Genomic DNA, 18,574 nt, shown 5'->3' with positions numbered 1-18,574 from the left:
CTGCCCTTTGTCTATAATTGAGGGTAGGAGTTTGGGGCCTACCTAACTATTGTCATTTTCTTAAAAACATGTTTACTTGGGTTTGAGTGCTAGACACAGACATGGTACTGATCTCAGAAGGTTGTAGAAACGGATTGTGTTTACAGTTTCGGGTAATTTTCCTAAAAAGATCGTGGACATTTTACATAGGTTATCGAGACATAGATCAAATATGGATGAATATAAATGAATCTATATAAGGTTGTTTACGTTAGAATTATTATTTCCTACTTCAGCTTCTGTCTATTGGAATCATTCTTTAAGATCTGCTCAGTTATAATTTGAGAGGATTTATTTAAAATTTTCATTAGATTTAAAAAGTGCTTATTGACGTTTGGATTAAAACTTAAATTTTGGGATTATTATGAATTCATTCCATGACATTTTTTATTATTTGTTATTATTTCATTGTGATACATCAAGACTGTTGGCAAATCAGCATATTTAATACTACTGTACATCAGCACATTCAAGACTGAAATTTACTTAAACACAAGTAGAATTAATTCTGAGCACTCTAATATTTTCGACTTGCGAGAGAACTCTTAGGACTATTTGGGATTTAAATCTGAATACTTTAATATACTTTTAAAATTGTACCTTGCACTTTAGTGTAAAAAGATTATTTGTTGAATTTTACAAAACATTTTAACTTTCGTTTTTCTTTCTCTTACTTAGTTTCAGACCATAAAGTGTAACAATACAAACGTCTCGTAATACTTTAACAACTCTAAAATTACTTTAGTTAAATCTGAAATCAAACAAGTTTGTTAATTCTCAGTCAATCGCTTAATAGGAAACGTTTCTGAATGAATACAATGCTAAGTGACAGTGATTACTTTCTCAAGCATTTTAAGTAGTATAGGAGGTCAGGAAGAAGTTAAAAAATTGGTGAAAATGAGTTTGTATTCTGTATATTCAGACTTTTAAAAGACGGATGACATATGGAAAGCGAATTTTAGGCTTAATAGATCACCTCTTTCGCGTATTAGATAACAATGCTAAGTAATCAGAAATGAATGATCCCTGTTAGTCTTTTAATACTGCATGCTGTAAAAGGATCAAGGTTGATAGTTCTAACAAGCATACCTACCCTGAAAATAAAAAGGAATAGTAAAATAATATCTTGAAAAAATCTCAGAACCAAATATAAAATGATCGAAAATTAATCAAAACATACATCAGCTCACTTCCTGAGAGCACAATATATAATATCATATTTCGTGATAATAAAAAATAAACTCAACAACACGATATATCAATTTAAGTTATAATATCAAGCAGTAAACTATCAGATCCCGCAATCTATCGAGTTTCTATTCGAACTCAGTAAAATATCGTAGTCATGGTTACAAGAAGGTCATCGTACGGCGGAAGTGAACCGATGATCAAACAAGAACATCAGCACGAAATGTATCATCACGTGCAGTATTCCAACATATTAGGTTAAACGTCAAAAAATATGTTCCGACCCCCGGCCTTTAATCACATGAAATTCCTGATTTAACTGATAAATTAATTTACAAAGAATATGTTTGAAAGTCCCAATTTATTCCTAAATAAATACTAGCTAATAGTTACTAACAAATACGAAAGGAGAAATGTCTGAGTTGGAGTGTGTACTTAGGTTCAGGAGTGAAAACGGAGGCACTTCTACACTTCTAATGTAAATTACATAAGATTTTCAAACATCTGGACCTTTAATATACATCAAAAACAGAAAATATTGCTTGTTCTGGCCAATCTGTTATTGGAAACATCTTCGTCTCTTTCCGATGCAAGTCGAATGCCTTAAAATCCGAAAATAAAATACGAGAACGTTCCTGCACTTGGTCATTTTTAATGTTATTCCTGAAACCTTTCAATGGACAAAAATTGAAGAAATCGTTCAGTTTTAATGACATGAGAGAAAACAACTGTCATGGTGGCAGTTCAAGATGGTCCCTATTTTTAAACGAGACCATTCTCTTGCACGTGACGGAAAAGACCAAGGACGTTCCAAAACAATGACGACCATAAGCTATAATAGCAATAATTCAATCACGACTACCGTGTTGTTTAGGCTAATTTCCCCATAGGACGTATATGTGGTTTTATCCATGAAATATGTGTATGATAAACATAATCTTACATGAACAACGATTCCATATATATGCAACTCGTGCCATAAATTAAATTTAAAGCCTTGGTGTAAAATCCACCTTTACTGCAATGTGTGTGTGTGTGTGTGTGTGTGTGTGTGTGTGTGTGTGTGTGTGTGTGAGCTTACATATAATACTATATCAATAGTCATTTAACCACGTGACCCGAAATAATGCTTGTTCTCGCCGATGAAAAGCAGCATTTGCTATTTGTATAAAAGTAACACCACCTCTACCATAAAAAATAATAATGCTATCATAATGATTCAAAAACAATCCGAGATCAGACAGTAAGAGATTCAAGTTCATCCCGAAACACAGTTTGCCAAGCATAAACTAATACTTTGATTCTATTCGATACTATATAATCCAAAATACAATCTGTTATTCTTTCTCAAACACTGTATGGACAGCTGCCTTTGCCAAAGATCTTAAAATAATCAATGGCCTCCATAACTGGAAACCACTCTGGCTCAATTGAAAAATTAGTTTTCCCCTGAACTGGAACTGTCTGAGCTCTCCAGCAAGCTCTGTAAAATGGCGTCAGCTGACTGGGACTGAATTTCACGATGTCTAATCTGCTCCTCCAGCTTGTCACCAACAAACTGAAGATTCATGTCAATAAATCCAAGGTGCTCTTCAAAATTACCGAGGACAGAGCATTTTCTTGCCTCTTGAAAGTAATCTAAACTCCTTTTTAGGTTGTGTCTCTGTTTATGGTATTCTCCCCGTGCGATGAAAAATAGCATTTGTGACCAGTTTGTCGAGTCCTCCCAACAATTGTTTTCAAAGAGGTTTAGATAATATTCAGACAAAGAGATATCAGCCTCACTTACAATTCGAGTTTCAATATATCTGATTTTCTTGAAATCAACACCGAGGGAAAAAAGGGCCAGAAACAAATAAACTTGGTTCAGAAAGGACTTGATGCCAAAGAACTGTTCTTGCTGGTAGTGACTGATAGCAGTGAGAAAACACGTCTTCACTCTTTCAGCTATTGACTTTGCTGACTTTGTGCCCTTTGCAGTGCATCTAAGAATGGTTCCCAAGTACATTGCCTCGAAGAAGTATACAGCTCCAGTGGACAAACATGGACTTAGTGTCATCATTGCCTGATGAGCTTCTTCCAGTAGACTCGAAGCTTCCTCAAATTTTTTAGCTTGAGTACACAGTTCCATTTTCAGTGGAAGAATTCTCGCTAAATGCCAATTAGACATTGACGTCTTTGGAAGAATTTCTATTGCCTTGTCAAACATGTCGCATGCTTTGCGTGGATCATTTTTGTAGAATGTTGATACACACATTTCGCTTCGATACAATAGTACCTTAATGTCTGGATTGTCATCAAACTTTTCGAAAGCCTTCTTCGAAACGAGATTAAACGTTTCCCATTCTCCCTTTTCCCGAAGGAAGAAAAGTTTATTCCATAGCTTTGTACACAACCGCATCAGCCTTTTATCATTTGGTAAGACCTTCTGTACATGCTGCAAAATAGGAATTTGCGAATCGTGATTTGGTCGAGCGGTTGTGAATAGACTCACTGGAAAATCTTGCTCATGAAAAGCGTTTTGTTGTCCTTTTATGTTTCTGCGTTGATCCTTCTTTGTCTTCTCCAAAAAGCCCTGTTCTGCTTTTTCACTTTCCAAGGCGTTTAGCAACAATCTTCTGGATTCAATACGTCTACATTTTTCTTTTGGATTATCTAGGTCAATAATATCGTCTTTATTACAATAAGCATCTTTAACTATTCTGGGCTCTGAATATCTTCCGTGGATTCGTTTTTCAGTCAAACGACCATATGCTTGGTCCGCCATCTCCTGACCATGCATTTTTTCCTCACACGAATAGTACTCGTCATCTGAGGTTTCCTGTCCATGTTCTATTTCAGCACATGAGTAGTATTCATTATCCGATGCCAAGGATTCACAGAAATTGTCCTCACACGTACGCACTCCAGCATTTGAGGTTGATTCCGACTGACAACAACAGGCCAGAAAAGGATCCAGTCCATCAGTTTTTATCTCAGATAAAAGATATTCATATTTTTGCTCTAAGCTGGAGCGAAATTTTTCGTTTACAAGTTTCAGGTTCGGATTTCCCACCAGTAGTCTGAGTAATGTGCAAACACGTTCTTGTCTTGGTACATTGTTGTTGTTTATATCCTCAAGCTCGTCGTCCGAAATTATCCCCTCTTCATACAAGAAGTGAGATACATCGTTTGGAATAAGATTCTTTTTTAAAAGACAATGGTGGCATACGGCTTGAATCTCCGTCCCGTTATTACAGTTTTGAAAATTGTCTTCGTTTGTCCTCAGTTTTTCAACGATGAACTTATAGTCTGGTTCAAGGGCTCGAATAAATGTATCGAAAGACTTTTTTGATGAACCCCTTCGTTTTAATATGAATAAAAGTCGCGTGTTTTGGTCTCTTGTGGTTACTCTCGAAATGATGTCTTCTTGCTCCCCTGAACTGATAACATCTTCCTCGAGCAATTTGTCCAACACACTGCTTCCAGCCAGGTCGAGAGTATCCACCAAAAGGCGGTGATTTTTTCGAAGGACTAATTTATGTACTTTATTCATGGCTGACGTTTACAGCATACCTAAAATAAAAAAAAACAAAATTATAAAAAAATTTGTTTTATAAATATAAGAACATTATTTAAGAGCAAAATTCGTTTCAAACATTGGTGACAGCCTGGCGAGAAGCTACCAGTCGAATTATTGTCTAATTGGATTGGATAACACTTGGTATTATCTTCAGAATAACTTCCGATTTCTTTGGAATCGAGTAAGCGCCAGTTTCCCAACAAATGAGTAACACGTGCACACATTTTTAATAAAAAAAACTTTTGTCAAGGTCGAGGTACATTATTTATAATCTTAAGCAACGTATGCGCACAGTTACGGGCTTTTGGTGTATGGGCCTTTTGTCTGCAGTCCGCAGGCATAGTAACTGCATCTCAAACTTGTGGAGGTTTCATGTCCCAGCCTGAAACTGAAACTCACGCGGACAGAGGTGAGACGTCAGTGATCTATATAGGCCAGCGCCATGAGACCACTAGGCCACCCGGGGCCCTTTATATACTTATACTTTACAGTATCATTCTATAAAAGACAACCACGCTGCTCCACTAGGCCACCCGGGGCCCTTTATTTACTTATACTTTACAGTATCATTCTATAAAGGACAACCACGCTGCTCCACTAGGCCACCCGGGGCCCTTTATATACTTACACTTTACAGTATCATTCTATAAAGGACAACCACGCTGCTCCACTTCTATGAGCAATTTAAAATAACTTTCTCTGTCAGAGAAGATAACAGTTAATTAAAATATCGACAGAGCTAAGAAAGCTTCTGACTAGCACTGTTTTATCTCAAATAAGTTTGGGGGTGGGGTGGGGTGGGGGAGGTGGTGTTAAAAATATTCACAGATAACGTAATACAACTGCATAGTATTTACTACATAATTCATTAATATTCTAGGAAATGTTTAAATTATAAATGTTATGAATATTAAAAGTCATCGTTAGACAGTGAAAATTATCTAAGTGTGAGACCATAACAACTCAAGGCCCCGACATGTCTTCAATGTATTTTTTTTTTTTTTTCGTCTTGACTAGCACGAGTGAGGGGAGATTACTGGTCCCGATTAACTATCATCAGAGTTGCAATATGGTATATTTCGATGGAAAGGTGAATGTCTTATGTTGTTGTTGTTGTTGTAGGGTTTAACGCCATTTTTCAGCACGATAGGCTATACATGGCGGCCAGTATTAATGGTGGAGGAAGAACCCGGAAAACCCCGGAAAGAACCACCGACCCACGAGAAGCAATGTCTTATGTGATTCAACAAATAATATCCATTTACAAATTGTATCAATGATGTCGCTTTACAGACTGTATCAATGATAACGTTTTATATTTCTTTTACTACTGCATCCATCCACATTTTACAGGAGGTATATAGAAAACTATCTTAATCTTGAATGTGTCAGTTATTCATTTTAATTGGATCTATTTTATGAACGGAGTAACTCTGACGTAGTAAGGATTGTATAAGATAAATCAGATTACAATCTGCACTCACGTATACGTCTAGCCCAACTGCAAACTGTACAGACCCAGATCTGCCGTTACATACTTCTCTGGCAGATCTGGGTCGCTGCAGTTTGTTAAGAGTAATTAATAGAACACCAATAAAGACCCTGATCTACCGGAGCTTATGCGTCAGCAGATAATGGTCTATGTTGCTTGCAGTTGGACTCGCCTTTTAAGCGAGTACATACGGTCATCTAATTGTGCTCAACAGTTACAAGGTACGCATAGACGAGTATCTGAAATAATATTTGGAGCATTGCCATCAGGAAGTCCTCTTGACTTTCTCATTCAATGCAAAATCGGCAACGGTTCTCGGTAGATAAGAACTTGGCAAGGCTTGAAGCAGGAGGGGGAGAATGAGGTTAATTATGAAAAATCTGAATGCTGTCAAGTTCGTTACAGATTGTGTAACCACTTCAAAATGTGGATAAACGAATTTGAATAAGGTTGTCGTTTGGCTGAAATGCCTAACTATGTATAATTGAAAACAAATCTGCCCAAGAATATATCTTGCAACACAAAAAATTTGCAGCTATGTATAAGAAGACTTTTTAAATACAAATTTTTATTTACTTATATGAATATTAAGATCCATCAGTGAATTTCAGCATAAACCTCGGGTATGCTGTATACTCTCAGCATCTCGTCTGGCAATGCGCGTGATGATGATCATCACCCTCGTCCATCGTCAGCTTTATCATTATTATTATTATTATTATTATTATTATTATTATTATTATTATTATACCCGTATTATTATTTTACCCTTTCAATTTTATTATCAAAAGTGTTATGATAAAAGTTTTTGTATTATAACCTTCTTCTCATCTCTTGCTATGAGAAGGAATTACTCAAAAGTTAACAAATGTCTTTGCCCAGAGAGAGAGAGAGAGAGAGAGAGAGAGAGAGAGAATTTAGACTCTCTTCAAAGAGGTGTCACTCATAATGGTGTAGATAGGGCTACATCTTGGGAAAAATAACGATGCGAGAGGTACGTTGGAATCGACTGCAAGGAGAGACAGACTCTTTCTGATTCTGAAAGAACGAACTAATTCTACGCAAGCACGTTCTTAATTTATACGCACTACATAAAATAAATCAAATATACATAACACTGGGTGGCTGAGTGATCTAAAGTGCTCGCCTTGACCGACCTCTGCCATCTCAACTCCGTCCGCGTGGGTTTGAGTCTCGGCCTCGACCTGTATGGGTATGTCAGAAAGCTTGCTAATAGCTTTCCCGCGGGTCGGTGATTCAAACTGGAGTTTTCTGGAGTTCATCTTCCGCCAGTTATTCTGGCAGCCATGCAAGCTATGGCGTTAAACCCAAAGCAACAACCATTCTGAAAATCAAGGGAACTAGTCATATGATAAGAAGATTCTGAGATTTTTGCTAATGATCTAGGTCGAAGCCTTCTACCCCACCCCCTTGACATTGTATTCACATCACACGCGAATGCATGCGAGGCACGCGCGAACACACCACCGAACGTAGCTTCAGTGGCGTTACTCGGGTTGGTGTCACCCAGTGCGATAGCTCATGGTGTCACCCCATGGTCCTCCTTCCGTAACAGACCATACAGAATCCTTAGCAATGTCATTTTGGTGTCACCCCCTCTGATGGTGTCACCCGGTGCAGTCCGCACCCCCCCCCCCCCCGCATCCCACTAGCGACGTCACTGCTGTGCCTGCTAGTCATGTATTTAACTATGATCGGTTATCCGCTTATGAAATCCGACTAGACCGAGCAGTGTGTGCTCTGTAAAATTTGCGATTTTTCATTTTGGTGTCACCCCTCTAAGATGGTGTCACCCGGTGCGGTCCGCACCCCCTTAGCGACGCCACTGCGTAGCTTTAACATTTTTTCAGTCATATCGCTACGATGTCTGCAGTGTGACAGTTTATAGCGATGTCTAGCGCTGGGGCATTATGCCGCAGACATGTAGCATGATGTTCCACCCAGTCACATTATCCTGACACTAGGCCGACCAGTCATAACACTAACCTCTTAAAGCTGAGCGCCTAGCGAGGCAGCTGCTAGAACCATTTTTTAAGTCCGTGGTATGAATCGGCTGGGAATGGAACCATGCAACTACCTCCCGCATCCGAGGCGGACGCTGTATACAAATGTAAACTATTTAATGAAAATGGAAACGAAACTTTAAATATGCTTACCTTATCCATTATATCCTATTTCACGTTGTTTGTTATCTTTTTATCCATTTAAATCTATTACTGAATTTATTTTGACAGTACAACACAGTATCGAAAGTAAAAAAAAAATCGGATAATCCCATACTCATAACATAAACTGTATGCCTTCAGTTCTATCATCCATGACCACCTTTGTTAAACACTCGCAGGAAGTCATATCTAAATTTAGCACACGAATCAATGGTAACTCGGGCACCTGTACATAAATATTTGATCCCTCATATAAAGAATACGTTGTTGGATCAATCACTGTTTAGTCCACTCACAACCCATATGTCAGAATATATTTCGTAAGATCTAGTATGAGAGTCATTTTCCCGGAAATACATGTACAAAGGGCTCCCTGAATGAGAGGCAATTCAAGGGGTTGCCACTCTCTTTACATGACGAATCAGTAACGCATAATTTCTTAAAAACACGTGTAGGTTATATTATCACAATCTCATTTGAGAGCTTCAGGTAAATTAATTTTTCATCTACCGTAAAAGTCGAACATCTCTCTTGTACCATTCATTCACCACTGCACTTTGTACGCAGCAAATGGAAATGGTAGGTTATTAAAATTTAATAATGTGCTTTTTGCTAATTCTGTGAACGTATTTATTATTATTATACAATTTCTATATTCATGGTACACAAGGAAAAAAAACTACCTAAACGCTTTTGGATAATAACAATATTAAATATACTTTCATATTTTAATGCGACAAAACCAAGCACAACGTCTGGCAACAACATCATATGTAGAACAAATTCAATAAGAACAATAACGACGGCGATGACCATTAGAATGCTCATACTTGGTTGTTGTGTTTTGTTTTGTTTTGTTTTCTTTGAGGTTTGTTTGTTTGTTGTTTTTTTAGGGTTTGTGTTTCTAGCTATTTTGCTTTTTAATATTTTTTTCGATGAGTAAAGAAATGTGACAGTATAATACACTGTGAAGTTACAGAGCAGCGATTACCCAGATCCGCAAGATCAATGGGTTCAAGGTACAAGGCACATCAAATAAAGCTTTAATGATTATACTGATATTTCAAGCTGCACTTCGCATAGCCCAGTAAATTTAACATCGGCGTTAGAGATTCTACATTTTAGACCTCATCAAATGTCTTACTACTGTACCTTTAGGGTATGCCCTTCCGTTATCAACGATACCGCTGGGCATAACTATGATGGCGCTCACTTATTATGCAACTGCAATGCGCTAAATGTAATACTCTGTTCTCATTGGTCGACCAAAAATGGATAATATCAGGTGGCGCAGTACGTCATTTCGGTTTACCAGTAAGAGACTAGTTTTCTACGTAGCACTGACATAGGGAGCTATAAAAGTTAATTAACATGCCACAAGATACATTAAGGAGTTCCAATTGGATAAGTTCATTGATTTCTCTTAATACGGATTTCCCTTTTACTTCGAAATAGAATACCTAGTTACGGCCATTACCCCAGCTCCAGCGTGATATCGTATTACATATTATTATATGCTCATTTTTCTCTCTCCGTTAACTGTATATTTTTTACATTGTCAAATTCGTGCAATATTTTACGATACTGCACTCGCGCGGACTTCATGTTGAACTCACTTGAATGAAGTAACTACTTTCTATTTGTAAACAAACAATGGATACATAGGCCAGAACTTTTTATTTATTTTATTTCTCTGAAGATGAAGTAAACCAACTGTTTGAGCCATTTGAAAGTAGAGATGCCAAAGTTGACAATGTGGATAAATGGATAGACAAATAAAAAAACTTTCGACGAAACAGGCGACTGAACGTGATATCAGAAATGGGCAGCGATGGCTGTATGATAACTACTTTGTAAACAAATCATGTACACTTATGTAGTAGGCGCTTAACGCTGTGGTTGATTAAATTTGTTTTTGTATGAACTAAAGCAGATGTTTCGTGGACTGCCACATACCAGCTGATTTGCTACATTCCGCGTTAACTTTTTTGATACAATGTTTCGGATTTAGGCGGGCGATAGACGCCAAATTTCATAAAATTACTGGGTTCCTACAAATAACATGCAAGTGACAAGGAATAAACTGTCTTCTTTAGCTGGTAATAAGAATGACCAAAAAATATACTTACAGTTTTACATCCTGAATTTCCTGAAAATGTAATTTCTTAGTTCTGCAAATCCGAATTACATGAGCCATGTCATGGGTTCTCAAGCTTAGTTTCACATTTCGAAATTGTACTGCAATTTCGATTATATTCCAAGTGTAATTACATCATCCTTACTGCACTCAAAATGAAAAAAAATCAACACTATATTCCATAGCGTCTTTTTGATAATTGCAATTGAAAGACTTCATATTTTTCCCACATAATGATTTCAAACTGAACATAAACGCACATGCAGATGTCAACATGCGGCTCCATCGCCGCTGAAATCTGATGTACGTCATGCAGAATTGGCACAGATAAATTCAGTTCATAATCACGAAATTTCGTAGAAACGATAAAAATACCAAAATCTATTCATTCCAGATCAAATGGAAAAGTTGTTGCAATGCGCATTCATTCACAATATGACTCCAAATTTCAATTTTAAGTAGACCAAAACGCCATTTTCTTTCGAAAGTTATGTCTAGCGCGCGACTAAATTCAAATTTATCTAGGCGGAGTTATGTGCGCATTAATAATGTTGTTGTGTAATGAAGAATCTGCACTTGTGTATTTAGTTTGGAATACGGCATATATTCAGTTACTTTGTTTTTGTTTTTTGTAGTGTATTTTTGTTTACATAATTAAGCCCTAATTAGGAAAAGAAAATGAGCATATAACAAAAAGGTTACTGCGTATGTATGGGAAAATATGAACTCGTTTCGAAGTTCGTGCAGAATTTCCATCCGAAAAACTTGTTCATATTTTCCCATTCAAATGCAGTAGCCTATAATTGTCACACTGTTGGGACACTTTACATACTGATACGTCAACATATTAACATATCAGATGATTTGAATCTGATTGGTCCAAATAAACACAGGAAATATTTTGCACAGTATTCTCCTTACAGATTGGTTACGGCCGCGGGAATGTTCGTTACAGTGCCTTTCACTATCAACATTTGGCGGCCATCTATCAAAGCTATTGCCCAAACGGCACTGAGAGTAAAAGAGTTACTTCTCGTAACAAATGAAGTCAAATGTATCAGTCAGTGCATGGCGGTCTGTGAGGGTATGAACCTGTTAGTAACACCCCACCCCTATGATCAGCTTGATTAAAATGTGAACTTAAATAAACTCACCTCTGTTTCTAAACATTTTGGTCTCCCAACTGACAGAAAGATATAAAATTCAACCATTCTTCCACACAAAAAACACTACAAATCAATGCCAATATTCGATCACAAATACATTAAATCTGGAATTACTATACTCAGCAACGTCTGAAGTCTAGATTTAGCACAATTTCCCGTTATATCTGGTGTAGCCGATAATATTTCAATTCTGAATTCTGCTATTCCTTGACTAAAATCTCAAACACCTTGCTTTTGTTGTTGCTGTGATGGGCTTAACACAATTTTTAGCACACGATAGGTTTATACATGGAGGCTGTTATAAATAATGAAGAAAGAACCATGAAAATTCCGGTAAGAAACACCGACCCACGCAAAACTACTGGCAAGCTTTCTCACATATCAGTATTGGCCGAGTCCGAGACTCGAACCCAAGCGAACAGAAGTGAGATGGCAATGTTTGATAAAGGCGAGCGCGTGTGAAAATTCCTTAAATAAAACGTATGGTTGCGATGCTGTTACGTAAATAACACAACAACCTTATCGATATCAGAGATGTAATTCCTATGTGTGTCACGGAATTGTGTGCACAGAGTTGCATTTGTATTGCAATTTAATGCCAACATAATATGGCTCCTTGTTGCCGAGTACAGCATTACCTATGGTGTATGTTTTGGTTCTGTGGAACGATTGTGACATGTTTAGCTTAACGCACTTAGTCAACCGACTTACTGTGGCACATGCAAAGTGCTGACATTAGCCACTGACTAACCGCTTGTTTACCGTCAGTGGTTACCGCCACTTGCCAATGTATAACGTTCTAACGATTCAATATAGCCATGGGCTCCTTGTCATTATGCTGTCTCATTTACTACAGAATTCTCTGAGCTGTATAGACTTATAAAAATGATACGAGTAGCTGCCTCGCTTGGCGTTCAGCATTAAAGAGGTTAATATTAGTTCTGGTCGGCATGGTGTCAGTATAATGTGCCAGTATAATACCTCTCTCTCATCCGGGGAATCCCATCATATTTCAAAACTGCTATTGTAAAGTCTCTGCTGAAGAAACCAACACTCGGCCATAACGATTTAAAGAACTACCGCCCAGTTTCTAATCTCCCATTCATATAAAAAAAATCTTAGAAAATGTTGTTATATCCCAACTTGTCTCTTATCTGAATTCAAACTATCTTTTTAGAAATGCAAGTCTGCGTATCGCCCTTGCCACAGGACTGAAGCTGCTCTTCTAAAAGATGTTAATAACATTCTCTCTGCTTTGGATAGCGGAAATATTAATCACCCTTCTTGATTTGTCTGCTGCAGCATTTGGCACGATAGACCATGATATATTACTCCACCGTCTCCAGCATGTATTTGGTATTCATGATACAGCCTTACTGTGGTTCAAGTCCTACTTGGTCAACAGGACACAAATTGTGTCCATAAATGGAATACACTCCAGCCCAGTTGACCTATGTTCTTGGACCTGTTCTCGTCATTATGTACACTCAGTCGCTCTCAAGTGTTATAGATCATCATCCAGTGTCTCACCAATTGTACGCTGACGAGACCCAAATATACAAATCTAGCCACCCAACTGAAGTTGATGCTACCATCCAAGGTGTAGAGAGGTGCATTTCTGATGTGAAATCATGGATGACATGTAACAAGCTGCAGATGATGATAAAACAGAGGCCATTCTGATCACACCACAAAGACTTTCTCATTCACATCCTTTACCTCAAACAATAAAAATCAGCAACATCAATATTAAATTCACACTGTCAGTACGAAACCTAAGTATTACTCTGGACAGTACTCTCACATAGCACCATGTTATGAACATATGCAAGGCTGTATGTCTTGAGCTGAGATGCATCAGCTCCATTCGCAAATATCTTTCAGTTGATGCCACTAAAACACTTGTGTGTTCATTAGTACTTTCAAGACTGGACTATTGTAATTCAGTTCTGTCTGGTTCATCTCAATATCTACTCCAGAAACTTCAAAATGTTCAAAACACAGCTACTCGGATCATCCTTACCGTACCACGATCAGAGCACACCTCCCCGCTGCCCTGTACCCTACACTGGCTATCCCTTCGATCCAGAATCAAACACAAAATTTGTTCTCCACGCTACATCTTAATGATGGACTCCAGTCCAATATACCTATCCGACCTCACCCATGTGTACACACCGGCAAGATACTTACGCTCCTCTTCTGACAATCGTATACTCATTATTCCCACTATGAAAACGAATTCATATGGACGTTCTTTTGCATACCAGGCCCAGTAACATGGAACGAATTGCTCACTGAACAAAGATACAGTGATCCCATTCAAGAGCGCTCTTTAAACTCACCTACTTGGACTGTAAGAACAAACTTAAAGATCTAATAATGTTTCCTACCTTAAATATTTTCAGCTTGTTTTATGTTTTCTAATTTCATGGAGGTTTTTTTGCAATCATATCATTATATATGTTTTTTTTATGTTATAGGTGTTGTCTGATGTTGTAAAGTGCTTAGAGCTTCTAATGATTAAGCGCTATACAAAGTCCTCATTATTATTATTATTATTATTATTATTATCACTATAAACTGCCACACTGCAGACATCGTAGCGATATGACTAAAAAATTGTTAAAGCTACGTTAAAATCTAAATCACACACACACACACACACACACACTGTGATGTACAATTATAAATATATAAATTTATGCATCTTTCTTTTCTATATATCGTCAATGTTTTGTAGGGAGAGTAGATTGTCACATTAAATGATTCTGAAGTTTATTCTAAATTTTCATGTGACCAGACAATTTTCACATAACACAATGTGATCAGATTTATTATAGTATATATATATATATATATATATATATATATATATATATATATATATATATATATATATATATATATATATACACCACATACATTAAAAATAAGATGGCCTTTGAAGTGTTGGTATAGAGCAACTTGATAAACCAATAGTATTGGTATATCAAATTGTGATTTGCCCATGGCGTATGAATACGCATAATGAACATGTTTTTATCGCTGTTATACTCTCTAAATATGGATATGAATTTCTTGGAATATTACATTTAAAAAGGAAAAAATAACAAGAAAATGATTTTCATGTAAAATATTTTTTATAGAAACCAACATTTTTAAACCAAAAAAAAGCAACCATACTCAATCCAGGATATAAATATTAATGAGCTCCACCATTTGTCGTCTGCTGTCGTCTCTGTCATCACTGCTGTTTCCAGTCTGTCCCTCTGGCAAAAATCTAACACTGCAACTCTGTGGAAAAAAGAAAACAATATCTGATAACGAGCAAGATGATGAAGCAACATTTAATCTACTAAACTGTGAGTTAATTTAAGAGTTTGATAGAGACATGGCTGAGACATTTGTAAATGAAAATGATGAATGTGTTAGGGAAGACAGATTTGTACACCTTGAGCCTGATGATATACTGAAATTTATAGAAAGTAAGCAGAATGCAAACACTTTAAAAAAAGACACTTTTTGATGTAAGGATAGTTCTATACTCAGTGTTGCGAGAAAAGATGGATCTGAGTTTGAACCGAACAGCTTAAGAAGCATCATCAGCTCCATTGATCACCACCTTAAAATCAAGAAATATGCAATTACAATCATGAGAGGAACAGACAAACTTTGCATTAACAAGGGAAGTTCTTCGGGCAAAACAAAAAGATTTAAAATCTAAAGGAAAAGGAAATATACCCAATCGGAGTCAACCAATCACAGACAAGAAATAAATGCCTTGTATAGCAAAAAAACTAATGGGGATGGAAACACCTGATGCCATTGTTAACACATTGTGGTTTAAAAACTCTGTGTATTTTGGTTTGAGGGGAGTGACTGAACGTTACAATCTGAAATGGGGGGGGGGATGTTACACTAAAGAAAGATATGAATGGCCTCGAGTATCTTGAACTCATTGAAAGGCAGACAAAAACAAGAACAGGAGACAATGTCAAGGACATCAGGGATATTAATCCTAAGATGTATGAAAACAAAAACAACAAAGAGAGAGATCCACTTGCTATCTACAATCGGTATGCTAAGACCAGCAGACTCTTGTCAACGTGAAGATCCTTTCTATATTGCGTCCAACACTATGCCAATCTCAGCGACAAACCCAAAATGGTTGAGGAAACAAGTAGTTGGAATTAACAAACATGGATGCATCATGAAAAAATGAAAGGAAAGGCAAATATTACAGAAAGAAAGAAATTAACGAACACTAATAGCCGAAAGTACCTAATTCAGAAGTTAAAGAGACAAAAACATTCCCTCAACTGCAAATTTCAGGCCACAAAATGTACAGTCTATAAACAGGTACTCAAACATTAGTGACAAATAACAACAGACGTACTATACCTGAGAAACACCAGCCACCCAAGTAATGATGCTGTTAACCCCCACAACAAAGAAATTTCCAACTGCACAGCAACTGACTGTAGGATATCAATTTACAAAACGTGTAATATTCAACAGACTCAGATTATCAGCAACCCATTCTACGGATCAAACATCACCGTACAAAATATGTTTGTTATGAACCTTCCGCAAAATGTGAACGAGATCCCTAACTGGGTCAACTTCTTTCAGTGGGCGAATTCTCAAACAGGACCCACACAGCAGAAACGTAGGAGAATTATTGAAAGTGACACTGACAGTAGTCAGTAGGAATAGCGAAATATAGATACAAACGATATAAATTAAATGGGGTTAAGGTTAAATTGTTTAATTACCTCTTGTTCCTCCATTATTTGGATGTTTCTGGCTCGAACCGTACTGTTGCTATAGATGCAAATGGCCGCCATGTTACTGTTCATGACAACGAACGCTGCAAATTCAATGTTTGCATGTACATTATTTTGAAAAAAATGAATGTTAAGTATCAGCCTTGTGTCTTGAACATATAGGAATTAATATGAATGAAATGTACAGGAAATTACGAATTACTACAGAACTTCTTGTTTGAGCGTACATACATGTGAGGGGTTGTGAAGAGTTCACTCCCCTGAAGTGCACTGTTTATGGCCGTCAGTTTTATCTCCCATATAAAATGAAAACTTGTACGTGGTATAAATAAAATATATGTATATTATGTACGCTTTATCAATGATATACCACTCCAATCAATCAATCAAAAATCACTCTTTGTATAATTTGTTCATTAAAAGGAAACTCGGGCAAGTCTCGTTTCCTTTTAATGAAAAATATATACATCTCGTGGTATATCATTGATACAGCGTACATACTATATATATATATATATATATATATATATATATATATATATATATATATATATTAACTGGCATAAATCTGACCACTATGCCAGTACAGTAGCAAAACATCATTTGTAATGACATTAATCGTAGTATGCATGTACCGGCATAAAGAAATTAAGCATATTTTTGGTTGCAGATATAGTCACACCAATAAAAAACAGATCACAGATTGGCGACATCTGACACAAGTATGAGTGAATCAAGCTTGAGTATGAGTGAATCAAGCTTGAGTACAATTCAGCTGGACTTAGATTAAATAAAGCAAAGTCTCAGAGGGAACATTTCAAAAGCAGATTTCACATCTGCTATTGCTGACTTGGTGAAAAAAGATGACCTAACAGAAATTGTCTCAATAATTGTAAGGAAATTGTTAGAGAATGTGAAGGAAGATCTGAGAAAGGAGATAGTTGTAGAAAGTAAAAGGGTAGTAAAGGAGAGGACAGGAGAGTTGATGGATAAGGTGGATTCCCTGGAATTCCAAAACCACCAATTGCGAGAAAAATTACAAGAGGCAAAGAAGAAAAATGATAGAATTGAGAGTGACATGAAAGATTCTGACAGGAGATCAAAGCAAGCAAATGCAGCTTCAAACCAAATCGAACAATTTTCAAGGAAGCTTAACGTTAAAGATTTGGGGCTGGAGGAGGAGGAAAATGAAAGTCTGAGAGAGAATTCCGAAATTGGTGAAGGAAGCCACAAAGATTAATTTGGACAACAGGGATATAGTGGCTGTCCATATGAATCCAGGCCGACAGGGACAACCAAGGCAAGTGATCGTCAAATTCTGGAGTCTGGATTTTACACTTCCATTTATCAAGAAGTGGAAGGATTTTAAACAGAACAAAGTAAGTAGACTTGTAGAGGATGTAACTAGGATGAATACTGAACGTATCAATAAATTATCCAGGCATCAAGAAATTGACAGTGCATGGTACTTTAATGGATCTGTGTATGGTAAAACCAAATCAGGAAAAAGGATAAAATTTGACATTTATGTTGACATTGATGAGAAAATTAGAATTAAAGTGTCATAAGCAACTCTATGAACTTATGAAATTGACCAAATAGATATGTGAACTTTCGTTTTGATAATCCTTTTTCTACTCTAATTTGTTTTAATATTTTTCTATAAAACACTTCTTTCCCTCACCAGTTTTGTCATTAATTAATAGATTTGTTTATTCGCTCTTCCATTGTGTCATATATCTCCCTAATCAATTCACTCACTAGTTCATAAATCATCTTTAACTCATATACACATTCATTTACTCAGTCGTTTACTCACCTTCTTCAACACTACTCTTCCACGTTAAATTTTTCAGTCTCCCATTCTTGCTCATTCATTCAATCACCCACCACTTCCATGTATGGTCTCATTCATACTTTCTTTTTCTTCCCTTTTCCCTTCTTTCATTCATTAATTTGTAATTGATACTCATTAATCTGTCCCTATTGGCTTACAAATTTGTCTTAGCTCCGG

At 36.7% G+C, this 18,574-nt stretch overlaps 1 protein-coding gene across 4 annotated transcripts in view; it reads right to left on the bottom strand.

Annotated features, from left to right (window-relative positions):
• Positions 1-927: 927 nt before the first annotated feature.
• LOC149806311 (uncharacterized) overlaps positions 928-18,574 on the bottom strand; it is a 56,858-nt gene continuing 39,211 nt past the window's right edge. Inside the window, exons 2-4 of one of the 4 annotated variants that reach the window (XM_089951463.1) lie at positions 16,549-16,643; positions 14,957-15,067; positions 928-4,782 (exon numbers count right to left, since the gene is read on the bottom strand). In XM_089951463.1, coding sequence (XP_089807589.1) covers positions 2,666-4,762 — 2,097 coding nt within the window. In that variant the 5' untranslated portion in view covers positions 4,763-4,782; positions 14,957-15,067; positions 16,549-16,643 and the 3' untranslated portion in view covers positions 928-2,665. Of the gene's footprint in view, positions 4,783-8,458; positions 8,795-14,956; positions 15,068-16,548; positions 16,644-18,574 lie in introns of those variants that run through there. The other 3 variants (XM_089951472.1, XM_089951467.1, XM_089951478.1) reach the window with 3 other exon arrangements.

The sequence above is a fragment of the Sinohyriopsis cumingii genome, chromosome 1, assembly GCF_028554795.1.
Source record: "Sinohyriopsis cumingii isolate HCF-2022 chromosome 1, ASM2855479v2, whole genome shotgun sequence".
NCBI classification, from domain to species: Eukaryota; Metazoa; Mollusca; class Bivalvia; order Unionida; family Unionidae; genus Sinohyriopsis; species Sinohyriopsis cumingii.
Note: the sequence above shows the minus strand (reverse complement) of the source record. Positions and strands in the feature narration are given on the sequence as shown.